Source organism: Acanthamoeba castellanii, assembly GCF_000313135.1.
Source record: "Acanthamoeba castellanii str. Neff unplaced genomic scaffold scf7180000084730, whole genome shotgun sequence".
Classification (NCBI taxonomy): Eukaryota; Discosea; order Longamoebia; family Acanthamoebidae; genus Acanthamoeba; species Acanthamoeba castellanii.
This window is the reverse complement of record NW_004457598.1, coordinates 323,655-351,076: the sequence shown is the minus strand read 5'-3', so window position 1 is coordinate 351,076 and position 27,422 is coordinate 323,655. Positions and strand designations below refer to the sequence as shown.

General features: G+C 58.5%; 8 protein-coding genes across 8 annotated transcripts in view; 3 read left to right on the top strand and 5 right to left on the bottom strand.

The window, feature by feature from the left end:
• Positions 1-814: 814 nt before the first annotated feature.
• ACA1_386410 (uncharacterized protein) lies at positions 815-1,180 on the bottom strand (the record flags this gene model as incomplete). Its single annotated transcript, XM_004347165.1, has 1 exon — positions 815-1,180. The coding sequence occupies one exon, from the start codon at positions 1,178-1,180 to the stop codon at positions 815-817; it is 366 nt and encodes a 121-aa protein (XP_004347215.1).
• Positions 1,181-1,879: 699 nt separating this feature from the next.
• On the top strand, positions 1,880-2,457 carry ACA1_386400 (uncharacterized protein; the record flags this gene model as incomplete). The annotated part of the gene is made up of 2 exons (XM_004347164.1): positions 1,880-2,092; positions 2,149-2,457. 2 exons carry the CDS (start codon positions 1,880-1,882, stop codon positions 2,455-2,457), a joined length of 522 nt encoding a protein of 173 aa, XP_004347214.1.
• A 67-nt stretch (positions 2,458-2,524) lies between these two features.
• ACA1_386390 (helicase conserved Cterminal domain containing protein) lies at positions 2,525-4,548 on the bottom strand (the record flags this gene model as incomplete). Its single annotated transcript, XM_004347163.1, has 4 exons — positions 2,525-3,184; positions 3,263-3,819; positions 3,858-4,245; positions 4,444-4,548. 4 exons carry the CDS (start codon positions 4,546-4,548, stop codon positions 2,525-2,527), a joined length of 1,710 nt encoding a protein of 569 aa, XP_004347213.1.
• A 1,420-nt stretch (positions 4,549-5,968) lies between these two features.
• On the bottom strand, positions 5,969-13,187 carry ACA1_386380 (response regulator receiver domain containing protein; the record flags this gene model as incomplete). Its single annotated transcript, XM_004347162.1, has 20 exons — positions 5,969-6,115; positions 6,203-6,313; positions 6,426-7,025; positions 7,128-7,215; positions 7,301-7,776; positions 7,854-8,149; positions 8,243-8,581; positions 8,713-8,844; positions 8,956-9,270; positions 9,405-9,537; positions 9,628-9,838; positions 9,971-10,073; positions 10,170-10,287; positions 10,404-11,254; positions 11,379-11,579; positions 11,701-11,855; positions 11,978-12,192; positions 12,304-12,399; positions 12,496-12,685; positions 12,781-13,187. The coding sequence occupies 20 exons, from the start codon at positions 13,185-13,187 to the stop codon at positions 5,969-5,971; spliced, it is 5,184 nt and encodes a 1,727-aa protein (XP_004347212.1).
• A 97-nt stretch (positions 13,188-13,284) lies between these two features.
• ACA1_386370 (uncharacterized protein) lies at positions 13,285-15,333 on the bottom strand (the record flags this gene model as incomplete). Its single annotated transcript, XM_004347161.1, has 8 exons — positions 13,285-13,381; positions 13,551-13,666; positions 13,804-13,937; positions 13,995-14,114; positions 14,197-14,289; positions 14,396-14,459; positions 14,537-15,004; positions 15,229-15,333. The coding sequence occupies 8 exons, from the start codon at positions 15,331-15,333 to the stop codon at positions 13,285-13,287; spliced, it is 1,197 nt and encodes a 398-aa protein (XP_004347211.1).
• A 522-nt stretch (positions 15,334-15,855) lies between these two features.
• On the bottom strand, positions 15,856-17,394 carry ACA1_386360 (uncharacterized protein; the record flags this gene model as incomplete). The annotated part of the gene is made up of 4 exons (XM_004347160.1): positions 15,856-16,064; positions 16,217-16,537; positions 16,621-16,986; positions 17,127-17,394. 4 exons carry the CDS (start codon positions 17,392-17,394, stop codon positions 15,856-15,858), a joined length of 1,164 nt encoding a protein of 387 aa, XP_004347210.1.
• Positions 17,395-18,374: 980 nt separating this feature from the next.
• Positions 18,375-22,853, top strand: ACA1_386350 (ATPase/histidine kinase/DNA gyrase B/HSP90 domain containing protein; the record flags this gene model as incomplete). Its single annotated transcript, XM_004347159.1, has 16 exons — positions 18,375-18,455; positions 18,636-18,866; positions 19,075-19,640; positions 19,762-19,861; positions 19,972-20,059; positions 20,143-20,276; positions 20,381-20,496; positions 20,605-20,697; positions 20,826-20,963; positions 21,064-21,225; positions 21,332-21,521; positions 21,615-21,710; positions 21,792-22,122; positions 22,223-22,351; positions 22,532-22,603; positions 22,777-22,853. 16 exons carry the CDS (start codon positions 18,375-18,377, stop codon positions 22,851-22,853), a joined length of 2,604 nt encoding a protein of 867 aa, XP_004347209.1.
• A 582-nt stretch (positions 22,854-23,435) lies between these two features.
• Positions 23,436-27,422, top strand: part of ACA1_386240 (response regulator receiver domain containing protein) — a gene marked incomplete at both ends in the record, with an annotated part of 4,186 nt that continues 199 nt past the window's right edge. The window contains 10 exons of the mRNA XM_004347158.1: positions 23,436-23,948; positions 24,020-24,122; positions 24,312-24,414; positions 24,717-24,927; positions 25,217-25,459; positions 25,571-25,646; positions 25,757-26,064; positions 26,156-26,336; positions 26,420-26,712; positions 26,797-27,415. Of these exons, the coding sequence (XP_004347208.1) occupies positions 23,436-23,948; positions 24,020-24,122; positions 24,312-24,414; positions 24,717-24,927; positions 25,217-25,459; positions 25,571-25,646; positions 25,757-26,064; positions 26,156-26,336; positions 26,420-26,712; positions 26,797-27,415 (2,650 nt within the window). The remainder of the gene's footprint in view (positions 23,949-24,019; positions 24,123-24,311; positions 24,415-24,716; positions 24,928-25,216; positions 25,460-25,570; positions 25,647-25,756; positions 26,065-26,155; positions 26,337-26,419; positions 26,713-26,796; positions 27,416-27,422) is intronic.

The following is a 27,422-nucleotide window of genomic DNA, read 5'->3' as shown; positions in this document are numbered from 1 at the left end:
GCACGCCGTAAGTTTGCACAATCCTCTCGATGGTGTGGCGCGCAACCACACCAAGGTTGACCAGGAGCAGCCCATACAACGCCGCCTTCCCATGGCCCGGAGGACCAACCAGCACCACCTGGAGTGCATAAGAGAAGAGAGGCAGATGAAGGATCAAACAGGCGTAGGCCACTTCACGAAGAAGCTGGTAATGTTGATCAAAGAAAATCAAACACATAAGTTAAAGAAATGAAAACTTGGGGGTAATACGAAAGGCTTCTTGCCATCTAGAAAAAACCGGTGTGAGGTGTAGTTTGTTGGGCGAAGGGAGGCTGTACCTGCACTTGCGGCACTCCTGCGTTGTATGCTTGCATACCGGCTGTCCGATGTGTCGGTTGTGTGGCGAAGATTGATGCGATCGGTGTCGGCCACCAGTAAATATCAATAATTTAGTGGTTATCCGGAACGCAGTTTTGCTACAGTAATGGGAATTTGCACGAGTTTTGCCGATTTCCTTTTCCCATGTTGTGCAACACAAAAGCTCGTCGTGGCGACTACATCTTGGGAGAGAGATACCAACAAACAATTATTTATTTTCAAGAAAAAAGTTCAAAAAAAAGTCACACACAGAGGGTTGCTGGCAGTGGCAAGTGACCTGGAGTGTAGCCACCAAAACGCGACAAGTGCAACCTCGCGTTCGACAGCGAGGAGATCTTTGACAAATGGATCTGGAAGAACTGCGAAGTCGATTGGGAGTATGAGGGCGAGAGCGACGGCCATACACCGGCAAGGTCAGCATCTACGGTTTGCTCATCGATGTTTCCCCGATTCCGCTTCATTGAGAAACATAAAGTGGCCTCACAAAATGCCAGAACCCTTCGTGACCGTCGGCGATCTCCATGTCTTCATCCGCGAGAAAACTGCTCGGATGATAGGTGCGCTCGTCGAGATCGGGACGCATCACGCCCAACCGTTTGAACACATGTGCGGCGAGTTCGCTGCAAAAGTATTGGCGGTGGCCCGTCTCCCTGTCCCTCGCCGGCGGGAGGAGAGGGATCAGCGGATTGCGCCCGCCGACACTGCGGATCATGGGCTTGAGGCTACCGGCAAACTCGCACACCGACAGCTCGTCCATGATCGCGCCGAGTTCGGCGTCCGATGGACGCCTGCCGCGCATCTGGCGCACGTAGATCTCGCCCATGTACTGATCGCCGTACTCGCAAGTACGGCGCACAACTCAAGGGTTAACTCAAGTTGTGCGCCCGTCCGATTCCGCTTGCCCGTGATCTGGTCATGCCCTCGAGCGGTGCCGGATCGGGCGCATGTGCAATGCCACGGAAGGCGTGAAAGATGAGCCACACGCACAGCGCAAATACGCCGCAGCGCAGCAGGATCGTGATGACCACAAGAACGACGCGATGCGACATCCTTCTGTGCACTGATTCGAGAAAAACGGAGAGCGTTTATTGCTTAGGCGCGGGCGCCACCGCCGAGCATCTCGGGGTGCTTCGACTTGATGTAGAGGTAGCCGCCGCCGAGCAGCGCCAGGAGCACGATGGCAATGATCGCGGCCCAGGTGAGCTCCTTGCCCCTGCTCTTGCCCTCACCGTTGGTCTTGTCGTTGCTGCCGGACATTGTGCCTGGTGGTTGACGATGTGCATGATCTGAGCGTTCGACGGCGGCGGCGACAGGTCGGGTTGCAGTGACGCGTAGAGCGGGTGGTCGGGATCCATGTCTGTCAGAGCAGCAGCGCCCAGGCGGCGATAGTGGTTGCGATCGCGATGACCAGGCAGAAGAGCAGCATCGGGAGCACCGCGGTCTTCATGAGGCGCAGATCGGTTTCCTTCTCCATGACGCGTTACTGCGGTGGACGCTGTTTTCGGGTAGGGATCGACAAAAGATGCTGGCGGCGTGCAGCACGGAACTCCTGGGTCTGCTGGTTTGCGCGCTCGTGTTTCTCGTGTGGGCGATGGTGTACACGCCCACCGAGGGACACCACCAGCGGCAAAACGTGGCCGCCGTCGGGCTCGGCATGCTGGACGTGGCCATCGTGGTCGCCACCTACATCGCCGTCCTCACCGCGACGATCGGCGCCACCGCGCTGACGCGCGCCGTCGCCAAATAGATCGCACCCAGGGTATTACCTCAAACAGCAAACACCATCCACAGGAGCACACCACCATCATCGCCGCGGATGCTACGCGCACGGGCCGGATCAGCCGAGAGATCGATATTGCCATCGCGCGCAACGCGCTGCCGCCGCCCACGACACGTCCACCATTGGGTACGTCGTACGGCGTCTACGCCTGGCATCTGTGGCCCGGCCCGACGCTCAAGGATATCAATGACGTGGCCGAGCGGGATCCCGATGGGGCCGCCATCTTGCGCGAACGAGCGGGCCCCAACCGAGCCCTCGTGGCCCGAAACAAGCGAATCATACTCGGTGAGTTGCGTGCCATAGAAGCCAGATGTAAATAATCATTTATTGTCGGATGCGGCGATGATGTCGTTGAGCATGGCATGGCGTTCGGCATCGCTGATGAAATCACAAAAAAAGCGGATGGTCGCCCGTGAGGAAGCGCCCCTCCGTGTTGCTCGTGGTGTACACGGGCTTTGGCGGAGTCGGTGTTGGTCGGTTGTAGAATCGAGACCGCTTGGCGGGTCGACGCGAGAGCTCGCGTCTCTCTCGGATCTTTTGGATCTCCTCGCGCACTTGCCGCACGTATCCGGCGTCGAAGCCCGATGGTGTAGACGATGACGAAGAGAATCCGGGCATGGCACACTTCGGTGGCGGTTTGGGTGTTGCCTTGCGCTTGCGATGTGTCACGTCGTCGGTATCGAGCTGGAAGATGATCTTTGCCTCCTGTGTCCAATCAAACTCTTGAGGTGGTGCGCCATCGCCGACGGTGGCGCTCGCGATCGCGCCCTTGGCCGCGCGCATCGTCCGGATCTGGTCCTCGACCGTATCGGCGACGTAGATGGCGTTGATGGTGACCGGTCGCGTTTGTCCGATCCGGTGCATGCGATGCAGTGCCTGGTAGTCGCGCGCCGGATTCCACCACGGATCGAGTATGTACATGCGCGTGGCGGCCGTGAGCGTGATGCCCTCGGACGACGAGTTGAGCGACAGCAGACAGATCCGCACGTCGGGATTGGTCTGGAATCGGCGGATGGATTCGGTGCGATGCTCGGCGCTCACGTCGCCCTGCAAACGCACGATGGCCTCCTGATCCGCGAGTCCGGATTCCTCCAGCTTGCGCGCCACGATGCGCAACAGGCGCACCCACTGCGACACGATGATGATCTTGTCGGTGGCGCCATGGAGTTTGACTTCGGCCAACAGGTAGTCGATCTTGCATGATTCGTCCCACGCACTCTCGTCAACCGCGTTCGGGATCGCACGCGCCACCTCGAGCTCGGTTTGTAGCACCTGCACGCGTTCCTCGCGAGGGGCCGTGCCCAACACCTCGGCGCGACACTGTGGGCATCGAACGATGCCATCGGATGCGTAGCTCTCGATCTTCTCCCAGCATCCGGCGCAGCATCCGTGATAACACGGCGTGGCGAGCAGCGTGGCCTCGGTTTCCATGCATATGCAGCACTCATCCTCACGGCCCTCGTCGGTGGACAGCGCCATGAGCCGATCGATGGCACATTGGATCTCGTTCGCCGTCACCTCGGGATCCTCCTCGTCATCGTCGACCTCTTGATTACCATCGCGCTTCTTCCTGATGTCAGCCAATCGCTTCATCGAGTTGATGACCATGCTCGGGTGGCACACGGCCTCGCGCATGTAGTTGATGAGCATGAGCACCAACATGCTGTAGTTTCGCGCCGGTTCTCCTCGGCATGTTTGAGCAGATCACACACGCACACACCGCAGTAGCGAAGCAGGGCATCACAGAAGGCCTTCTGCAATTCGGAGGGCTGCAGCACAATCTCATTGTACTGCATGGGCGGCAATCCAAGCTGGGACGATCCACGCCAGATGGTAATGGGCGCGAGGATGGCGTGAAGTCGGCGGAGCGCCCCAGCGCAATCCCACCAGGCAATGTCCATGATATCCTTACACCATTGATGTGGAGAGGCGGTGTAGGGTTGGAGACGGAGGAACCAGAGGAGCAGCACAATATCATCGAGCGTGTTGTGGATGGGGGACGCCGTGATCGCCCAACAGAGCAGCGCCTGCAGATCCGCGATGACGCCAGCCACACAGGTGTCCTTGTTGAGCACAGCATGTGCCTCATCCAGTACGACACAGTTGAACTGACAAAAGAGCAGTGACGTCAGCCAATGCTTGGCCAAAGATTCAGATCACAGGATCCCATAGGTGCTGAGCACAATATCCCACCACTCACCAAGGTTCTCAGCTCACTCAAACATGCATCGGTGATCAGAGCCATGATAGTGGAGCACACAAAGGCACAACCAGCGCAATTTGCTCTGGATCTCATTGATCCACACCTGGCAGAGCACGCGGCTCAGCGTCAACACAAGCATGGCACATTTCATCCATGGCACACCAACATCTTCCGGTGGTGCCTGGAGCGCGATGAGCAAAAGGAACATGAGCGTCTTGCCAGTGCCAGGCACCTCAAAGTTGAGACCACCAAGGCATCCCAAGTGCTCAGATCATTCACATTCAATCATCCAAGGCAATCCACAGGCCTGTGGTTCCTTGAGCCACACTTGATCACACAGGATCCTTGTCATCCAGTCATGTGTGGCGTCGACAAGATCCTGGCACACCGTCACACCATGGTCATAGATGCTCAAGTGCTCATGATCGAATATGGCATCATGGTCCATGTTGTTGGACATTGTCACGGCAATGATCTGGGGTTCATTCTCATCATCATCATCACTGTCCTCAATGTAGTCCATCATGTCATCATATTCATCGTCATCCAAGATCAGGATCAGCGAGTTCTTGTTGGCTCAGATGAAGTCATCGGCGGTGAGATTCTTGGCCAAGACATCAAAGTCATCAAGGTCAATAATCTCCATTCTTGTTGTGGGTGCTGTGTTGTGTATTGCTCCTTGGGCCTGGCTTTTTGGGGTATTTATTAGTGGGACCCCAGGACTAAAAAAAATTGGTGACTACTCTTGAGGGGTTTGAGCAGCATGAATGCTCTTGTGAGTGGAGTGTTGTGTGGGGGAAGACAAGCCCAAGCCCTGGTATCAGTGAATACACATTCACCACTGGTGGCGGTGGTTGGTGGGAGTGCGTTTTGTCTCACTCTGCACATCTATCTTGCCTGATTGTTTTTGTTTTTGTTTTTGACTCCACATCACTTGTATCTATGCCTGGTTTTGCTGCTTCAACTTCTTCAAGTGGACACAAACCACACAAGTCAGTTGGTTAACCACTCACCTTTGTGCCAAACATAATCAGGATTTGAGACAGATGGCCTCAGGCGTTTGGAGTGGAAGGTGAGGAGCCAGATGTTGCTGCAGGAGGAGAGATAGTACCTCAGATTTGCCTCAAAGAGGATGGAGGATGTGGCAAGGAGGGCTGAGAAGCAAGAAAGGGATTGGTCAGGAAGCCAAGAGCCCTGGCTCAGAAAGCTTCCCTTGGATCCAAATACTGGGGTTCCCTCAAGCCCTGATGGCTTCCTTTTCTTTCTCTCACTTTATGCTTGTATCACTACAAACTCCTACAAGATACATCATCTTTTTTTTCCCTTTTACATTGTCATGTCTCTCCACAGCTTCTCAGCCTTCCCTCTTGTGTTCTGACCTTCTGACACATTGCTCATTGGTCTTGTGTCTGGGTCTGGTCCTCAAGGAGGGGGCATCACATGGGGTAAAGGCTGATATGTGCATGATGCAGTTGGCAGATTAACACTTCCCCCCATTGCACCACTGGCAAAGTCCCTTTCTTTTCAAAACAGTCGTAATGCCACCTTTCTTTTTGAACATGTTTGAGCCCGTTTTCGACCGTGCTGTTTGTGCAGTTTATTTGCGCCGAACCATACGGCCCTAGGCACTACGGGGCCGTGCCGCCGGGCAGGACCTTCTGGATGGTGGCCGTGAGGACGGCGAAGTTGATGGGCTTGGTCAAGTGCGTCTCGAAGCCGGCGTCCTTGCTCCGCTGCACGTCCTCCATCATCCCGTAACCCGACAGCGCGATGCCCTGCGCTCCGGTGACACACGCACACGACTCACTTAAGTGAGTTGGGAGAAAAAACATGGGGCAGCGGCGACGAGCCGAGGCGCAAACCTTGAGGCCCCACCGCTGTTTGAGGGCCTTCATGAGCTGGAGACCGGTGCCGTCGGGCAGACCGATGTCACTCAGCACCAGATCAAACATGCCCTCCTTCTTCTCCGCCGCCTGCACGACACGCACACGCACACGCACACGCACACGCGGGACACGACACACACGACTCGAGGTCAGGGACGACACGACGCGACAGCGGGGTAGCATGTATGAGGCGGCGTACATCGAGCGCTTCGGCGACGGTGGAGGCGACGGTGACGTGGTAGCCGAGTCGCTGTTGAAGGAGGCGCGACATGATGAGGAGCGTCGACTTGTTGTCCTCCACGAGTAGGATGCGCAGCTGCCTCGTGGTGGTGGACGAGGACGAGGACGATGTCGATGATGACGACGACGATAGCAAGCCGGCCGACGAGGTCGACAGCGCCGGCTGCGACGTTGTCTTGATCGGGCGCAAAGCGGAGATCGGCGGCCGCCGTTGTCGCAATGGGTTGGCGCCGACCAATGCCGACGTCGACGTCGACGTCGACGCCGATGACGACGCGCCGGCATCAGGTGCAGCCGCCAGGCTGCTTGGCATTGTTGTCGACGACGACAGCGACAGCGGCGTACCACGCGGGGAGCGGGGCGATCGCGCGCCCGAGTGCGAGGGCGACGCCGAGGCTGACGTGGGCGATGTCGACAGCGAAGACGAGGCCGAGAAGCTGAGCTCGTCGTCGCCGCCGCCCCGCTCGGTCAGCCGTTGCGCGGAAAAGGCCACCAGCGACGCCAGATCGGCGCCGACGTCGGCTGTGAACTCCGTCTCCTCCAACCCACGCGAATACACCTGCACGAGCGCGTGTCGTGTCGAGTCGAGTCGTGTCGTGTCGTGAGTTGCTGGCGCTCACGGTGAGAGGGATGTGGGTCGAGGAGGGAGGGGAGGGAGTACGGTGGGGAGGCAGATGGTGAAGCAGGCGCCCTTGTCCTTGCCCTCGCTGGTGGCCGACAGCGACCCGTGGTGCAGCTTCACCAGCGAACTGGACACACACAACACGACACGCACGACACGACACGAGTGTTAACACAATATGTCTGCTATTCTTGTGATATAGAGTTATATACCTAGAGATGGCGAGGCCCATACCGAGGCCGCCGAAGCGGACGGTGATGGAGGCGTCGCCCTGCTCGAAGGCGTGGAAGAGGTGCGGCAGGATGTGGCTCTCGATGCCGATGCCCGAGTCGCACACTTCGATTCGTAGCATGGCCCGCACGCGCCGCGCGCAGGGCGACCGCGGGGTGCTCGTCGCGCTGGAGCTCGCGCTGCCGCTCAGACTGCGCGGCACCTTGAGGGGCAGCAGGGCCTGGCCATCGGCGCTGATGGCCAGCTTGGGCACGACGTCGGGTCCACGCCGGGGGGTGGCCGATGACGTCGACGCGGGCGCCGACGCCGACGAAGACAGGGTCGACGCTTCACCACCGCCGTGCTGCTGCGGGCTGTCGGTGAGGAATGTGAAGTTGCCGTCGCCGTCGTCGAGCGCCTCGAGATTGGAGGTGCTCACCGTGATCGAGCCGCCCAAGGGGGTGAACTTGATCGCATTCTTCACACATTCCATGTCAAAAAATGAATATTAGCAAAAAGGAAGAAAAGAAATGAAATGAAATGAGAAAGGGGTACCTTGATGATGTTCCAGAAGACCTGCTGCATGCGGGCGGGGTCGACGTGGAGGAGGTGGTGCTGGGCGTTGAGGTGGACGCGCAGGAGGAGCTTCTTCTTGAGGAGCTCGTGGTCCACGATCCGCAGGGTGCGGTCGACCAGCTCGTGGGCCTCGACGTACTGCCGGTGCAGCTGCAGCTTGCCGCGGGCGACCTTGGTCAGATCGAGCAGGTCGTCGATGAGCTGCACTTCGAGCTCCACCGATTCGTGGATCGTGCGGATGCTCTCCATCACCGACTGCGGCAGCGATTCGTCCGCTGGATATAAAATAAAATGCACGACATATTAATTACTATAAAGCTACGATACATACTTATATATGTTGTGCGGAATGTTGTGGAATGTCGCACCTTGGAGGGTCTCGGAGAGGAGGAGGGCGGGGGTGAGCGGGGTGCGCAGCTCGTGCGAGAGCGCGGCGAGGAAGTGGTCCTTGGCATGATTGGCGTTCTCGGCGTCCTGGTAGAGGCGGATGTTGTCGATGGCCAGCGCCGCCCGCCGGGCCAGCTCCTCGCACGCCGCGCGCTCCTCGTCGACGTAGCTGCGGCGCGAGGCCGAGGACCGGGCGAAGAGCCAAATGCCGAACATGCGGCCGCGCGCGGCCAGCGGTACCGCGATGAAGTCCGCGAGCGACGCCCGCGCCCCCACCCGCTCGCCGTTGTAGAGGTCCACCGTCAAGTCGAACTCGCTCACTGCACCCCAACACGACCCCCACTCTGCTTTAGCACGCGTGTGCGGTCGTGCGTGGCTGTGTGCGATCGTGTGTGTGCGTGCGCGCGTGTGCGATTGTGCGGTGGGCGGGAGAGGTGGATGGAGAGAGTACGATCGGTTGGGTCGGCGGGGATGGGCGCGACCTCCCACTTGTCAGGCAGGGCTTTGGGGGTGAAGATCCGCTTGAGACTCCCGCCGGCCTCCTCCAACACGTCCAATATGCACCACTCCGCAACCACCGAATCTGCGCCCCCACGACCCCAATCAGCTCAGCTCACACGCACACGACATACCATACGCACACGCACACGATACACACGACACACATGACACACACGACACACACGAACGGTACCTTCGACGAGCTTGAGGATGGAGGCGATGAGGGAGGGGATGTGGTGGTCGATGAAGCCCGAGAGGACGGAGCTGACCTTGGCCAGCAGCGAGAGGCGCTCCTCGGTCTTCTTGCGCGCCGTCGTGTCGAGGATGAACACGCACGCGCCGCCGTAGGCGCCCGGGTAGATCCGCTCCTCGTACCAGCAGTCGCGCGACGGGTGGTAGAACTCGAACGTGGTGTCGACCGACTCGGTGATCGCCCGCTCGAGGTTGCGCCGCACGATGCCGTCGCTCGTGTCTACCATGTACTCCCACACGTCCTTGCCCAGCATGTCTATACGGTGTGCGGTGTGTGCGGTGTGTGCGGTGTGTACGTGCGGTGTGTGCGGTATGTGTGTGCGGTGTGTGCGGTTCGTTAGAAGACAAGAGAAGAAGAATAGAAAGAGAGAAAGAGGGATGTGGTTTAACCTTCTTTCTCGGCGCCGCAGAGGAGCGCCGCGTTGTCGTTGACAAAGGTGAAGCGGAAGTGGGAGTCGAAGGCGATGAAGGCGTCTTGAATCGACGCCAGAATGCGTTCCATGCCCTCCTTCGCCTCGCCCACCTGCGATCACCGTAACATCAGACCCGCGCGTGCGTGCGTGCGTGCGTGTGTGATGACACGTGTGCTATTAGGGGTGTGCACGGTGTGTACCTGGAGACGCAGCTCTTGCTCTCGTTGGGTGGACTCCATGCGAATGCAGGCCATGTGGATGTGCGCCGACACGCGGGCGAGGAGCTCGCGCGCAGTGAAGGGTTTTATGAGGTAGTCGTCGGCCCCTGCCGCCAGCCCCTCCAAGTGCGACTCCTCGCCCGTGCGCGCCGACAGCAGGATCACCGGTATCGTCTTCGTCTGGTCCCGCAGCCTGCACCACACACACACACACACACACACACACACACACACACACACACACACACACACACACAACCCACCAATCCGCCGCTCAATTCGCATGTCGCACCAATGCGCGCGTGTGCGGTGCGTGCGTGAGTACCTGAGCTCCTTGAGAAGGCCGAGACCGTCGAGACGAGGCATCATCACATCGGTCAACACGAGGTCGATGTCCATGTACTCCACCATATGCAGAGCCTCCAAACCTTTTACGCACAATTTGTCACATGAACGATTTAAGATCCTGGGTGGGCGGTGTGCCGTGTGTGTGTCGTGTCGTGTCGTGTCGTGTGTGACGGTACCATCGCACACGGTCACCACTTCGTATTTCTCGCTCAGCAGACGCCCCAGGTACTCCCGCATGTCAAAATTGTCGTCGGCCAGCAGAATTCTGTACTTTTTGTCCTGCTGCATGCTGGCCTGCACGATCCATAGCCAAACGAACATGTCAGCACTTGTCGTGTGTTGTCGTGTGTGTCACGTGTGTTGCGTGTGTCGTGTGTGCGCGACGTGTCGTGTGCGGTGACATGCCGTACCTCGAGTGGGACTTCCCAGGAGCCGGAGGAGTAGGGCGTGAGCGAGGGCGAGGGCGAGGAGGTGTTGGGCGAGGGCAGGCACGCGAGCGACTCGCGTCGGGTGTTGGCGTAGCCCGACGGCACCTCCGACGACACGCGCTCGAGCCCGTAGGACACGAACGGCGAGTTGACCGGCACCGAGTACTGCGGCAGCGACGAGCGGCGCTGGTTACTGAGCGGCGGTGCGTTGTGCGCCAGCGACGCGCGGGGCGTCGAGTGCTGGCTGCCGCCGCCGCCGCCGCCGGCGAAGTGGTAGGGGTGGTTGGCCGGATAGGACGACCGTCGCGCGCCGCTGCCGCAGCTGCCCAGGCTCGCGCGGCTGCCGACCGCGCGTGCCGCGAAGTCGCCGTAGGAGGGCGAGGCGGCGCCCAGGGGCGACGGCGGCATGAAGAGCGTAGAGGCCTTGGAGGCCGCGTTCTCCAGAATGCAGTGAATCGACGACCGACGGCTGCGCGATGAGGCGGGCAGCACCATCGAGGCCAGCGTGGGCGGCGGGTGGAATGAATGGAATGCTGACGATGATGTCGACGATGTCAACGACGATGGTGGTTGGGCGGAGGTCGCCGGGGCCGGCGAGGGGTGGAACCGCGGGGAGTTCTCGGAGTAGGAAGAGGACGAGGAGAGCGAGGAGGAGGGCGTGGGCGACGCCGACGAGGAGGAGGAGAGAGCCTCGATGCAGGGCAGCCACCACGAGGGGTTGGCCGAGTAGCGCTTCTTGGCGCCGACGCGCGACGGCGAGAAGGGCGCGATCGACACCTGCGCCCGTGGTAAGTGCGCGGATCCCAGTGGTATGCGAACGCGGAATGTGCTGCCTGGAATGCACAAGAGAAAGCGTCTGAACATTCCAATTTGTTCGCAAGACACACGGCTCGACCAACGACACGACACGACACGACACACGACACGACACACGACACACAGAAGCAAAAACGGTACCGACGTCGAGTTGGCTCTCCACGGTCACAGTGCCGCCGTGGATGCGCACGAGCTCGTAGACGAGGGCCAGGCCTATGCCGGTGCCCTCGTGAGTGCGGCCGCCCGTGCACTGGATGCGGTGGAATCGCTTGCCGAGGTTGCCCAGCTCCTCCGACGGAATGCCCACGCCGGTGTCCTGCACCACCAGCTCCACGTGCGTATCTGAAAAAGGAATTTCCACAAAGTAAATAAAACGTAGTTGCATGGCAACGGTGAGACGACCTTGTATGTTGCATGGGAACAAATGATTGGCTTGTTGCTACGCAATGATTGGGAGGCGCACCTGAGACGGGGACGAGGCGGACCTCGATGCGGCCCTTGATGGTGAACTTGAGCGCGTTGGACAGGAGGTTGAGCACGATCTTCTCCCACATCTCCGTGTCCACAAAAACGTACTGGTTGAGCGGTTGGCAGTCGATCACCAGCTTCAGCCCAACCCTGTGTGGCACACAAACGTGTTTGTTTTGTTTTGTTTTGTTTTGTTTTGTTTTGTTTTGTTTTGTTTTGTTTTGTTTTTTGTTTGTATGTGGTATTGTCGTGGTGGGTGTCGTGGTGCGTACCGTTCGGCCGCAGAGCGGAAGGTGGAGGCGAGGTCCTGGGTGAGCTGGGTCAGGTCCAGCGGTCGGAACGAGGCCTGCATGCGCCCAGCTTCGATCTTGGAGAAGTCGAGCAGGCTGTTGACCAGCTTCAGGAGCCGGAGCGAGTTGCGGTGCACCAACGACAGCTGCTCGAGCAAGAGCTCCTTCTCCGGCACCTCCCCTTTGGCCAGCAGATCCTGTCAATCCGCCCCAGCCGCGATTATCAATGCATTGCTGTTGCAGGCACGACAACCAACAACATTGTCGTGGGCACAACACGAAAAGAAAAGAATGCGTGTGAATAATACCTCGAGCGGGCCGAGCATGAGGGTGAGCGGCGTGCGGAACTCGTGCGAGATGTTGGAGAAGAAGAGCGTCTTCGCCCGGTCCAGGTCCGCCAGAGTCTGACGGCAAAAGAATAATAAATAATAAGGGAGGTGGTAAGAAGGTGTGAGGGTCATGCTTGGGGTGAGTGTGAGTGGGAGATGCGGCCTACGTACCTGGACCAACTGGTGTTCCTCCTCCTTGGAGGAGGCGTTGGCGATGAGCGCACCGACCTGGGACGCCACCAGGTTGAAGAAGATGTTGTAGGTGTTGTCAAGCGCGTGGCGTGGGTTGACGCCGGCAACCAAGACCGCCGCCGGGGTCTTCGTTCCCGTCTTGGAGGTAAGCGGCAACAGCACACACGCTCTACACACACAGCACACAGCACATAGCACACACACACACACACACACACAAAGAGTGAGCTCTCTGATTGAATAGAGAGTGGTACGCGTGCGTACCGTGGCCGTTCGTTCCATCCACCGCAGGGCTGCACTTCCTCAAACGGTGTAAGGTCCAACTGCCGCGACTCGCGGGTCTGGAGCACCTCTCGAAAGAGCCGGGCGAATTCTAGCTCGAGCGTACGCTGCTGCTGATGATAATGAAGAGGATCCATAGGTGCGGGCGGCTCGCGCTCGTAATGACTATCGTCGGTCTGGTCGCTCGGCTCGTTCTCATCGCCGTCGCTCCCATCGCTGCTGTCACTGCCGCCATTGTCCACCGGCGGGACGACCACTGTGGTCGGGAAGATGTGGGAATCCTGGGCGTAGCCGACCATGTTGGCGAGGCGGGCGGTTCCACCGATGCTGTCGTCCAACAGGTATAGGCAGGCGAACGGGATGTCGTATCTGCGAGCCAGAAGGAACATCATTTAGTTATTTAGTTCTTTAATTATTTTTTAGAATTCATATTTTTTATTCCTTTTTATTTGTATTTTACGGGCAGAAGAGCGAGAGGGGGCGAGCTTACGTGCAGTCTTTGGCGAAGATGTCGAACACGGTTTCGCGAACTTCTTGGCACGTACTGGCCTCAAGCCCACGCGACGCCAGCGCTTGCAGTGCTCTGTGTACAGTTTTGCGTTGTGCGAAGCCATGAGCCATAGGTAATCATCTTGAACCGCGTCGAGCGGTACGAGCTGAATCACACACACCACACACACCACACACACACACACACACACACACACACACACACACACACACACACACAGAGGAAGTGTTGGTGGTCGTACTGGATCTGTCTGCTCGAGATCACGTCGGAGCTGGTCTCAAACGAAATGGTCATTACACCGCGAGGCACACCGTCGTGGTCGCGGATGGCGCTGAACGACCACGTGAGGTACACCTCCTGATGGGGGGGGGGAACAAACGCACAGTTGTGGCGTGGCATGAGTGGGCCAGGCGCCTGCAGCTGCTTGCTCCACGGCCACATGCGTCTCTCGCAATAACGCGACCCGCCAAGAGCGTGGAGTGGTTGCGGCGTACCTCGACAAAGCCATTTCGCTTCATCGGCAGCAGCTTGTTGGTTACCCATGTAGGTCGACCCGTGGCGAGGACCTGCTGCAGCATCGGCTGAATAATGTACCAGATCTCCGGCCAAGCCTCGGCCGCCGGTGTGCCTTTGTTATCATGTTGAGTTGGTGGTGGTGGGTGGTAGTGTAAACCAGCAGTCGTACCCAAATGAGCGGGGTGTTTGTCGCCGAGCAAGGTGATGCAGGCGTCGTTGTAGAAGCGCAGGAAATCGTCACCCCAGGCCAGGCTCATGGGAAAGCGAGAGCTCATCATGCACTCGAACGCTGTGGTTGGCCAACTTGAGGGTTAGTTATGTATGCTCGCCTCCCCCCCGTACGATCGTGGCGATGATTTAGACGCGTGTACCAATCTTCAGGGGTGCGGGCCATGTCTTGGGGGCACCGAGGGAAGTCTTGGCCCAATCCTTTTTCTTCATCAGCTCAAGGACCTCGCTTTCCACTACGCACACGGCGCACGCACCACCGCACACGCACACGCACACGCACACGCACAGGTGAGCAGGAGCAGTGACCACAGACGCCACGAGTGATCGGGTTAACTCTACGTGAGGCGGAAATGGGGTAATCGTCGAACTGCCTGGCCAAGCGCTCGTCGTCATCGTCGTCAACCTGCCCACGAGTCAACAAGGCCGCCCACTACACAACGCCACGCGAAACACCATGCAACAGCACCCGCGCATGCATACCTCCTTGTCCCTTTCGTCTGCTGGTTCATTGATGGTATCTGGTGGCGGCTTTCGCTTGGTTGTGTCGCTGCCCAGTCCCTTGGCTCGGCGAAACCGCATCGGGCGCCGCGCGCCCACGATCTCGCCGTCCCCGTCGTCGACCCCATCCGCAGCGCTCTGCAGCAGCGGACTATGGCACACCTCGCCCTCCCCGCTCTCGCGACCCACGCCCTCGGCGGCGGCGCGGTCATCGTCATTGCTCTCGGCCCTGTCATCATCGACGTCGTCGTCGGTGTCCCTGGGCAGCGCGCACAGTCGGCCGAGTTCGTGGAAGCACGCGCCGGCGAGCTGTCGGACCGAGTGCTTGCGATGGCGCAGAAGCGAGGGTGCGGCCGCGAGGAGCGCGGAAGCGGCGTCGTCGAGGAGAAGCGAGGCGGCGGCGTCACCCGCATCCGACCGTCCGACGTGCCCCAGCCGCGTCAGCAACGCCTGCCCGAGAGCGAACGTGAGTGGGCGCCAGCAAAGAACAAACAAGTAAAGCCAAACAATAAATCTGTTGGTGCCATTCCTACAACCGAAGATGACGATGATGAGATGATGGTCACGAAAGGAGGCAGCCCGATTGCAAAGGAAAGAGAAAGAGAAGAAAGAAGGAGGGATGCTGATGGCAGAAATCTAATCGCCGTAAAGTGCGAATTGGGTGGCGCGAGTACCTTGAGGCGATCTTGGAGTTGCTGGGCTGACGTGGAACCGTGCGAAGCGAGGAGCAGGGCTGTGGGGCTCGATGCAAAGGTTACGCCTTCGCCATCTTCATCCATCTTCAAATGTGATCGTTCTGAGAACTCTGTCAGCCTCTCGATTCTATGGAGGCCGTAACCAACACCCTCGATCTGCCGGACGATCAATCACTCGATTGCTCTCCTTGTTCGTGTGCAGCATCAGCTTGTGAAGAATGTGGCATTCCAATTACAATAAATTTTTCAAATTCCAAAAATGAGCTCGCCGTTCATCCCGGAGATAAGGGTGATATTAGGTCGGAGATACATGTGGCGGAACGTGCGCGTGGAGAAGACAGGGAGAAGACAGACAACCAAAAAAATGCGGTCGTGATCACATCCGGCGGGAGCTGTGCTTCTTCTTCTTGGCGGGGGTTGGTGACAAAGGGTGGTTTGTGCCAAGAATCACTATTGTAGAAGTCGCCCCTCAGACATTTCTGTAGTGTTGCAGGCACCACGCCATAGTTTTGGCCAAGCGTCGCCAAACGAAAGAGATTCAAGACATGTTGTACATAGTGGTGTAATTTGCATCCACGATAGATAGAACACGCGCCAGCGGGGAAACTAGAAGCGGCGGCCGGGAGAGGAGGACCCGGGTCTGCCGGCCACGCCGGTGGTGGGTGCGCCAAAGCGGGGCGAGGCAGCGCCGGTCGCCGGGGCACCCGCGCGAGGAGAGGGGCCAGGCCCCGGAGCAGGGAGCGCCGGACCCGGTCCCGCGTTGCTCTTGAGCTTGCCCCGCATCGCCATCGCCATCGCCGCCAGGTTGTTGCCGCCTTGGGGGATGGACAGAGCTAAAGTCAGCCTTCTTCGACCAAACAAAGAACGAAGAACGACGAGAACCAAAAAGCGAAAGCGGCAACAAAATGGAAAAAAAAAATAACAAAAAAAAAGCGAAAGCGAAGCGTACCACCACCGCTTGAGGCACCCGAGCCTCCTCGTCCGCCACCGCCGCCGCCGCCGCCGCCGCCAGAGTCCTTGCTGACGATCGGTGCGCTCTTGTCGACAGTTTTGGCCTTCTTGAGCCCGCCCTTGTTGAAGCCGTTGATGGAGCTCAGCAGAGCGCCGCGTCCGGCCGCTGGCGGCGGGGTGGCCACCACCATGGGCGGCGGCGGCGGGGGTCCCGCAGCGGGCGGAGGCGGAGGCGGTCCGCCGCTGCTGATGACGCCGAACGACGGAGGAGGCGGCGGACCACCGCTGCTGATCACTCCGAACGACGGCGGCGGGGGCGGACCGCCCGACGAAGCCACTGTCGCACACGCACGACACAGAGATCTGGTTAGCTCGCCTCGCTCACCGTTGACACGAAAGCGACTGGTGGAGAGGGAGTACCTGGGGCAGGGGCGCTGGCGGCGCTGGCGGCCTTGAGCTCGGCCTCGGACGCGCGACGTTCGGCGTCGGCGGCACGCTTCTCCGCGGCGGCCAGCTTGGCTTCGAGATCGCGCACGGCAGCGGTAGAGGCCGACGACTGCGATGATGCAGGCGCGGCGGCAGCGGCGGTTGAGGCCTTGCGTTCGGCCTCCGCGGCGCGCCTCTCGGCGTCGGTCGCTCGTCGCTCTGCGGCGGACAGCTTCGTTTCAAGCTCGCGCTGGGCCGTCGCCTGCTGCGTAGCTGACGCGGCCTTGTGCTCGGCCTCCGCGGCGCGCCTCTCCGCCGCGACCAACGCGGTCTCCAGTTCCTTCACGCGCCCGTCCGGTCCTGCGTCCGCCCAATAAAAAAAATGAAAAATAAGAATGAAATTGATGGATTTTAATGAAAAACAATAAATGAGAATTATTGAAAATATTTAGAACAAAATTAATTAATGATTCGGTGAAAAGAGAAGATGGGGGGCGAACGAGGAGATGAAGCGGCGGCCGAGGAGACGTTGCGAAGTTGGGCCATGTCGCCTTCGAGGCGGGCGGTCTTGGCCTTTTCAGTGCGCAACTCGGCTTCGATTTGGGAGAGGCGCGTCTGGAGGGCCGCGTTCTTCTGCCTTTCCTCGTCGTACTCGCGCTTGAAGCTCGCCCCGGCCGACGGCGGGGGCAGCTCTATCTTGGCTCCGCAGTGCACGCAGAATTTGGCCGACTCGGCATTGGCGCCGTTGCACTTGCCGCACGACACCATCTTATATCTTATCTATTGCCTGCTGTTTGTCAATCCTTCTCTTTGGTCACCGAGCAGGAAAACGGAAGTTTTTGTTTTATTAATTATTAATTACTGGCCAATCAGTGCCTCCCTCCACCTGTTTTTTGTTCTTTGTGGTGCCTCTGGCCTGAGCCTGTGCGGGGCTGGTGCAGAAAAGGGAAGGCCTTGTTGCTTACACGTTTGCTGTCAGCGTTTGCGTGTGTTGCGAAAAGTTGGTTCTCCACCCGGTGGTCGCTCGAGATCGCAGGCGTGATACCAGGTGGCAACTCCGACGCGAAATGTCCAGCGTAGCTGCTCTGGCCCGGAGAGCTGCGTGAGTTCACGTGCGGGGAGCTGGAGCCTCTCCGGAGCCACGCAGTTCGCACTGCACTCAAGAAGAAGAGGAGGAGGAAGGAGGGACCCAAGTGCCTTCACTTGTAGGCGGGGGCGTGAAGGAGCAAGCGGGGCAAGTCGGCAAGGCGAGTCTAGCGCGAAAAAGGAGCGGCAGAGAAAACGGCGTCGCCTCGCTGCCGTTGTTGCAAACGTGCATCAACGTAATTCGGCTCATATCCATCATCGTGTAGAGATACCAACATCGATTCGAACAATTCAAACTAGGGAGGGGAGAAGAAAGAGATAGATTAGAGGATAATAAGCGGTACGGTACATCCACGATTCGAAGGGGCTGATTGGAAGAATTAGATCAAGGAAGAGCAGGAGGCTGCTGGCGCGTCGTGGAGCGGAGAGGATAGATAGATTGGACAACTATCGTTTTCCCGCTGGCGGAAAGGGTAAGTTGACGGACACCGAGGTTCTGAATTCACACGCAATTCTGAAGCGACGGCGTGCATCCATAGACCTGTCATCACAAAACGACATCGAGTGGAGCAAGTGAGTACTGCAAGAGCACGAACGACCTAGACCGAAAGAGATTAAAAAGTAAAACAATAGAATAGAGACCGAAGGAAAGGGGATACAGGATGGCATTGACTCTGCCTTCGATGCCGTCGGCCCTCCTGTCCTCCGTTCTGTCAGCGGAATCATTGGCCAAAAATCTACAGGTTCACCTCCATCTCTCCCTCTCTACTATGCCCATTTAATTGTCCTTTTCGTTCTTCTAATGTCATGCTTAATCTTTCACCCCCCCCCTCTCTTCTCCTCGAATTCAACAACTGGGATGCAAAGATGCATGCCTCCATTTATTTTACACTAAAAATAATCTTATCTCTTCTCTACGCCAGATCATCTTGGCCACCCTGACGCCGGTCGGGCACGAGCTCAAGGCTGAGGAGAGGTACCTGTTCGACCTCATCGCCGCCGCGCTGGTGTCGCCGCACATCCTCCATCACAAGCAACACACAATCAAGCAAACGGTTTTGTCCTGCCTGCGCGAGGTGGTGCGCATCTCGGCGCTCGAACCCACCAGCGATGCCGAGCTCCTCTCCCCCTCATCCTCTCGATCACGCAACAAGGTACCCTGCCCCTCAAGTCCTCCATCTGCGTCATCTTCAAATCCTGCGTTCCTCGTTGAGAGCCTTCTCGTAAAGGACCTCGGCTCCGTGATTTCTTTCCCACACGTGTTCGCCTTATTATAATACTATATTTTATTATCATGTGTTTACTCTCTCCTCTCTCTCTGTGCTGTGTGTGTGGTGTGTGTTGTGTGTGTGCGATCAAAAGGGGACGGCCGAACAGACGGAACAGTTGGCATCGGATGTAGCACAGGCCAAGCAGGCCGAGCCCGAGGAGGAGGACTTGGCGTCGAGCTGGAAGCGGAAGAAGAGCTCCAACCGAAGGAACACCCCGCGAAGCAAGCAGCGCAACACGCTGACCTTCACCGAGAACCAAGAGCAGGAGCAGCTGGAGCAGCAACACGAACCACAGCTCAAGAAGAAGGCCAGCGACGGCGAAAATGGCAGCGACGGCGGCGAGGCTTCGGCGAAGGAGTCGCCGAGGCGGCCGAGCGGCGCCGGAGATGACGAGTCGCTGGCTCTCTACTCGCGGCGCGGCAGCCTCAGCTACGGCCTCCCGGCGACCTACCTGGTGCACCAGGCCGGCCTCGAACCAACGCAGCAGATGGACTTTCGGCGCAAGTCGAGCGGGGACGGGAACAGCAGCGACAGCGACGGCAACAAGCCGTGGTTCCTCTCGCGCCGCGCGAACGGCACGGCCTCGGGCCACGAACCCATCAGCCTCGAGAGCCAGCTGTACTCCGCATCCGGCGGCGAGATGGGCGCACTGTTCAGGTTCGGCCTTTTCGGTTTTATTTTTGGTTTTACTCTTTATTTTTAATCATTTTTAATTCTTTCATTTACGTTTCGTTTTCCCTCTTCTTCTATTTATGGAAAATGTTATTACTTGATACAGAACGACGGACTGGGCGAAGACACCGCTGGGCTCGCTCAGCAAATGGCCGTCGAGCCTCAAACTCGCGCTGGGCATCTGCCTGTTCTCCCGGTTCAACATGGTATGAGCATACCAATCATTCCTCATGAATTGTGGGGAGCCAGCAATCCAGCACCAACCCACTGACACTCTTCTTCTTCTGCTTCTTCTCTGCGCGCGGTCTCGTAACAGCTGCTATGGTGGGGCGAGGATCATATAATGTTCTATAACGACAGCTACAGCAAGATCATCGGCCCACTCAAACACCCTCGCTTCTTTGGTGCGTCCGCGCGGCTACCACGCATGCACGCACGCACGGCTGGACAGAACACTCACTTTTGCTTTCCGCGCTGCAACGAACAGCCAAGCCCGGTCAGGAGTGCTTCCCAGAGATCTGGCACATCATCGGGCCTATGATCGAGTACGTGCGAACGACCGGCGACGCTACCTGGGTCGAGGACCAGCTCCTGCACATGAACAGAAACGGCTATCTCGAGGTAACCTTACGCCTTGAATAACAATAGTCACTAACGATAATAATAACATAGTTTAATGGGAAAAACAATAGCGACTTACGTGTGCGTTTTTGCGAGGAATGCAGGAATGCTACTTCACGTACTCGTACAGCCCTATTTTCCTGGAGGACGGCACCATCGGGGGAGTCTTCAACGCCGTATCGGAGACAACGGCCAAGATCATCAACGAGAGACAGCTGCGGTAGTTCTTCTTTTCGGTTCTTTTGTTGTTTGTCTTGTTTTTTTGTTTATTTATCCCACTTTCGATTGCCGACTGACCCACGATGTGTGCGCCTACATTGATGCGCAGAATCCTGCGAGAGGTGGCGACCCGCGGCGTGGGAGCCACGTCCACTGCGGACGCGCTCACGATTTGCGCAAACACGATCCAAGCCAGCGGCGGGTACGCCCGTCCGCTCTCCACTTCTTACCCTGCGCACGCGCAGTTCGCTGACAGCTTGAGCCCCCCCCCCAACAACAACAACAACAACAACAACAACAACAACAACAACAACAACAACAACAACACAGGCACGACATTCCGTTCGCCAGCCTCTACCTGCTGGCCGAGGGCGGAGCAGTGGCCAACCTGGTGGAAGCGGTCGGCTGTGAGGCCGGCTCGGCGCTTGCGCCTACCACCGTTGCCTTCGCCCGCAGGAAGAAGTCCATGTACGCTTTCCACCCGCAGCCGCATCTGCTTCGCTCTTTCTTCACTTCGCGCTCTTCCTTTATTTTTCTTCGTTTTTCGCGCGTGTGTCGTATCGTGTAGTGGTAGCGATACGACGACCGAGGAAAACAGTAGCGTGCTGTCGGAGGAGACGTGGAGCAGAGTCTTCCGACTGCTGGTGGAGGAGGGCATCGAATCAGAGGTCGATCTCGTTCCCTATGGCGACGCGGTCCCTCCGTGCGGTCCCTGGGACACCCAGCCCACGTATGCCCCTCCCTGCCGTGTGTGGTGTGTGTGTGTGTGGTGTCGTGTGCGTCGCCGATTGCATGATCTCACATACAGTTCGGTGTTGCTGGTGCTGCGTGGTCAGGTCGTGCCTCATCTTGCCTATCGTCTCGCAAATCAATTCGAACCTTTTGGCCGGCATCATGGTGCTCGGCGTCAACCCGCGACACGCGCTCGACGACAACTACAGAATATTTTTCAAGCTCTTCGCCGGCAACGTCGCGTCGGCCATGGCCAACGCCACCGCGCGCGAGGAAGAACGGAGGCGAGTCGAGGTGCGTCTCACATGTCCACTCAACCAACCGCGAACCAATCGCCCACGCCTCTTCAAATGTGCATTTGCCTAAATCGTGGCGCGTCATCGTCAGGCCCTGGCCGAGTTGGACCGGGCGAAGACGATCTTCTTCTCCAACATCTCGCACGAGTTCCGCACGCCGCTCACCCTCATGCTCGGCCCGCTCGAGGTACACACATACACACACACGCACAACTCGATGCTAACGCGCACACGCACACAGGATTTGATTGCTTTGCCAGCATCGCAGGACAAGGAGCAGCTCCTCCTCATTCACAGGAACGCGCTGCGATTGCTCAAGCTCGTCAATTCGCTGCTCGACTTCTCGCGCCTAGAGGCGGGCAAGACTAACGCCGTGTTCGAGCCCACCGACCTCAGCCAGCTCACCCAGGAGCTCTCGACAATCTTCCGCTCGACCATCGAGAGCGCCGGCATGAAGCTGATCGTCGACTGCCCCGCCCTCGCGCAGGACGCCTACGTCGACCGCGACATGTGGGAGAAGATCGTACTCAACCTCCTGTCTAACGCGCTCAAGTTCACCCTCCATGGCCAGATTGAAGTTCACCTCGCCCAGCTCTCTGGTACGACACTGCACACGTACCACCCACACGCACCACCGCACACACCGCGCACAGGCACACGGCCTAATCAGCCACGATGCACGCATCACCGCACGCGCAGATACGGAAGCGGAGTTGCGGGTGACCGACACTGGGATCGGCATTCCCGAGTCAGAGCTGCAGCATATCGGCAAGCGCTTCCACCGCATCACCACCGAGGGCGGGCGCTCCCACGAAGGCACCGGAATCGGTAAGCGGCTCTCTCTCTCTCTCTCTTTAAATTGTCTTTGTTCTATTACTTCTTCACACTTATCATTCTCCTTATTATCATTATCACGTTATATCTTCAAGTTGTTGTCATCACCGCTTCCAAAGCTCACGGCTCTGCAACCGCAACCGCACACGCGATGCGCACATGCACTCACCGCAGGACTGGCCTTGGTGTACGAGCTGGTGCATTTGCACGGCGGAACGACCATGGTGGAAAGCCAGCTCGGCAAGGGTACGCCATTGTCCGTCTTTTTCTCTCCCTTTTACCCTTTTACCCCATGTTCTCCCCCGTATGGGTCGTGGCTGTCCGTCCATCCGTCTGTCTGTGATGTCTCGCTGTCCACCACCACCAACACACACCACTTGGACATCGCCCTGTCTGGGGGCCGCTACGGGCCACAACAGCGCAATTCCAAATTTCTGGGGGCCGCTACGGGCCACAACAGCGCAATTCCAAATTTCAGTCTCAATCAATCAAATGACCGATTGATGGGCGCGCAACCCTGGATTTCTCCTGGGTACATTTGGGTTTATATGGTGGCCTGGATTGGGGCAACCCACGGGTCCGCACTTCTCCCGTTGGGTGCGACGCCCCAGGCGTTCCACGGAATCGGTCTGCGGGCCAAACCCCGCCACCCAATGGCCTTTTAGACTGCGACTTCTTCCGCGCACGTGGCGCTGTCTGTTTGGCCGTCGTATGCTCGAATTGGGGTGCGGAGTGCTCACTTGATATTCCAAAGTCCGACCACGACTGCTGTCAGGAGGAGGGTTGATGGCCATCACCCACCCACGGCACTCTCATCTTTTTTTTTCTTTTTTCAATATTATTGTTCCTAACGCACACGACGCAAGAGAGCACGGGTAGAGTGGTTGGGCCACAGCACCACACCCATCACATCAACAACAACATCCATTCATTCGTGTTTCCTCTCTCTTCCATCGTCTCGGCACGCACAAAGAAGAAGTAGGACGAAGTAGTGGATGAGTTGTAAATTTTGAATATTGCAACTACCTTCATTTTCAAGAAGACGAAGAAGGACAGCTTCCGACTACCTTCGCAGACGATGCTCACCATATCTGGGGCGCCCACCCCAGACACCTCATCTTACACGATCAAGATTAAGACTCCTCCATCTGCATCTGCATCTGCATCTTCAACCTCGAAATCGATAAACTCAGCGCTGCAGTTTTCTTCGACTCGCCTCTACCCCTATTCTCACCACACGACGGCCACCCTCCTGCCCCCAGGCTCGACGTTCCGCATCCGGATACCGCTCGGGTGCGCCCACCTTCCGCAGTCGCAGATCAAGCTGCCCCGGTCGGCCGCCGCGCAGTCGGTGGCGGCCAAGTACCTGCACGACGCCCGCGGCGAGCAGGCCGAGGCCGGCGGCGGTAGCAGCGCGCTGCCGACCGAGGCCCAGCGGGTCAAGAACTACACCCAGTCGGCGTCGTGGTGGCTCCCCTCGCTCGAGATCGTGTCGTCGGCCTTCTTCACCGGACCCGACAGCATCACCGCCCTCGCCACCCCGCCCTCCCCCCGCCCGTCCGCCCCGCTGCGCGAGGTCGGCTGCGGCGAGGTACGCCGCGTCGTGTCGTGTGTGCGGTCGTGTGGCGTGCGTGGCTCACACGGGTGGTGTGGCTTATGCAGGAGCGGCGGTTCCGAGTTCTGTTGGCCGACGACAACTTCGACATGCGCGAGTACGTGACCAAGCTGCTCTCCGAGCGCTACGACGTCACCACAGCCTCCAACGGTACCGCTTTCGTTCCATAGCTTTATTTTCGTTTATGGTCTGCTTTTTTGTTATTTTTTCCTTCGCCCCCCCCCCAACCAACGCCCGGCTACTTGGCGACCGTCGCGGGCCTGTGCCCGCGGTTGTTTTCGTTTTGTGAGACAGAGGGCCAACACTCATTTTTCCCTCTTCCTCTCTGTCGGCTCACAGGCATGGAAGCGCTGGCCATGGTGCAGCAGGAGCCCATCGACCTCGTGCTGACCGACGTCATGATGCCCCTCATGGATGGCTTCACACTCCTCAAGGCTCTCAGGTACCTCCACCCACCGCCTACCACCACGCCCACACCCCATTGTTTCGTTGTCCCGTCCCAACCACCAGTGGTCCTCCTATCAGCTCAGTTTAGTTCTCTATCACCTAGCAACCTCAAATAAGCGCAGAATACAAGGCAACCCAAATTAGGGTTTCAAAATATACCAAATAAGGGCAAGTGACCTAGGAGGAACATAGCCTCCACGTCCACACTTTTACCTAGCAATCACTTGCACACCTCCTCGGCCGCCAACCAACAAACCTTATACCCACACCACGCCACGCGCACCGACCAACACGCAGAGCCACGAGCGAGACCCGCATGATACCGGTCATCCTTCTGTCGGCGCGAGCAGGTGAAGAATCCAAGGTCGAGGGACTCGAAGCCGGTGCCGACGACTACCTCATCAAACCCTTCACCGCCCGCGAGCTCCTCGCACGCGTTGGGTCGCACCTCGACATGGTCCGCATGCGCTCCGAAGCCGCCCGCCGCGAACAAGAGCTTCGCTTCCAGGTACATGTTATTGTTGTTATTATTATTTGATATATCTTTTCTTCATTTTGTTCGTTTACATTATTATTAATTGTTTACATTTGTTGCCGTGGAGAATTACACTTTGTTTATGTTGCATAAATGATAATAACGCTAAATTGGTTACTATTTACTGTTTTAGGTGAACGAGGCCAAGGAGCGACTGGAGCGGATTATTTCCTCGATCCAGGACGCGTTTGTGTCGCTGGACCGCGACCTGCGCTACGCGTTCGCCAACGACAACGCGGCGCTCATCGCGGGCGCCAAAAAGGAGGACATGCTGGGCCGCGATGTGTGGGACTTCATGGCCGACACGGAGGACAAGGTGGTGCGCAACAACCTCGAGCGGGCCATCCGCGAGCAGATCGACGTCTGCTTCGAATTCTACTACCCGGCCAAGGACCGGTGGTACGAGCACCGAATGTACCCGGCCGTCGAGGGCGGCGCCTCCATCTTCACGCTCGACATCACCGCACGCAAGAAATCAGAGGAGAGACTCTCCGTCTTGGCCAAGGTACGCCATTTATAACTTACATTCCAATCAATTAACGCTTCGTTCTTTTGATTGTTTGTTTCACAAACATATAACTAAACATTTCTTTTTCTGTCGCGTGTTGCGTGGCAGATCGGCCAACTGCTTTCGTCGAGCATTGATTGTCACCTGCCGTCCCTGCTCGCCTCCATCCTCAAGATCGCAGCCGGTACCGCCTTTTCACCGCCGTGGCTGTGTGTGTCGTGTGTGTGTGTATGTGTGTGTGTAGTTTCATGCCTTTAACCCTGACGGCCCCGCGGCTCTTCTCGCGTACCACAGGTTCGGTGGTGGCGGATTGGTGCGTGCTGGACATTGTGGAGGAGCGCGGGACGATCGAGCGGATCGCCACGCCGACCGCGCTCGCCAACAAGTGGAAGATGACCAAGCTGCCGTGGGAGCAGCGGGTCGACCCCAAGAAGTACCACATGGTCGTGGAGCTGTGCAACGGCGACCGGGTGGGCGTCGAGTCCGACCTGTCGTCCGAGGGCGACTCCTTCATCGCCTTCCCCCTCGCCGCCCGCGGCAAGGTCTTCGGCACCTGGCTCTTTGCCCGCCACCACCCCCGCGGCGAGAGCCGCGCATACCTGGTACGAAACGTTTCGTTTCTGTTTTGTTTTTATTTTCGCGATGATTTCAATTTCACTAATTCCAATCTTTTTGTTTGTTTGTGGTCCGTAGGAAGAGGACAAGGCGGCGTGCGAGGAGCTGGCCCGGCGGGCGGCGCTGGCCATCGACAACATCCGCCTCTACCAGGACGCCGAGAACGCCAACCAGGCCAAGGACCACTTCCTCGCCGCGCTCTCGCACGAGCTGCGCACCCCGCTCACCCCCGCCCTCCTCCTCTCCGAGGCTCTCCTCAGTACGCCGCCCTGACCACCACCATCATCAGTCGCTCAGTCACTGAGCTGACGCGTGTCGTGTGTGTCGTGTGTGCGCACACAGCCGAGGATCTGCCGCCGGCGATCACGGAGAACATCAAGACGATCCACGAGTCGGTGGAGCTCGAGGTGCAGCTCATCGACGACCTGCTCGATCTGACCAAGATCGCCCGCGGCAAGCTGCAGCTGCACTCGCAGGAGCTCAGCGCGCACGAGCTGCTCGGTCGCACCCTCCAGATCGTCGCGCACGATATCGCCAACAAGCAGCTCAACGTGGGCGTCGACCCCCGCGCCAGCGGCGACCGCATCGTCGCCGACCCCGCCCGCCTCCAGCAGGTCTTCTGGAACATCATAAAGGTACGCTCCTTGCCCCCCCCCCAATTGTTAATAGCGGCGCACAGCTGGAATATGTTAAGATATTAACCATCGCCACCAATTCAGAACGCCATCAAGTTCACCCCCGAGAACGGCTCGATCATCATCCGCACCAGCAACTACGAGATCGAGGAGGAGGTCGAGGAGGAGAACCAACAACAACAACAACAACAGGCCAGTGCGAACGCCGATGCCGACGGAACTGGGACGCCGGCCACGAAGTCGCTGGACGACAGCGCGAGCGCGGTGGACCTGAAGCGAAAGATGAAGTCGAGCGGCAACGGCGGCGGCGGCGGCAAGGGCAGCCACATCATCGCGCCCCCGCGGCGGAAGGTGACGCGCAAGAAGGTGATGCTGCGGGTCGAGGTGCAGGACACGGGCATCGGCATCGAGGCCAACATCATCCCACACCTCTTCCACGCCTTCGAGCAGGGCGACTCGTCGATCACCATCCGCTTCGGCGGCCTGGGCCTGGGCCTCGCCATCTCGCGGTCGCTCGTCGAGATGCACAGCGGCGCCCTGTCGGCCGACAGCGAGGGCAAGGGCAAGGGCGCCACCTTCACCATCGTCCTCCCCACCATCCACACCTCCACGCCCAGCCCGCAGCTGGCCGCGGCCGCGGCCGCGGCGTTGCCGCCAGGCGTGACATTGGGGGCGACAGGCGGCGCGCGACGGAGCGGCGGTGGTGCGTC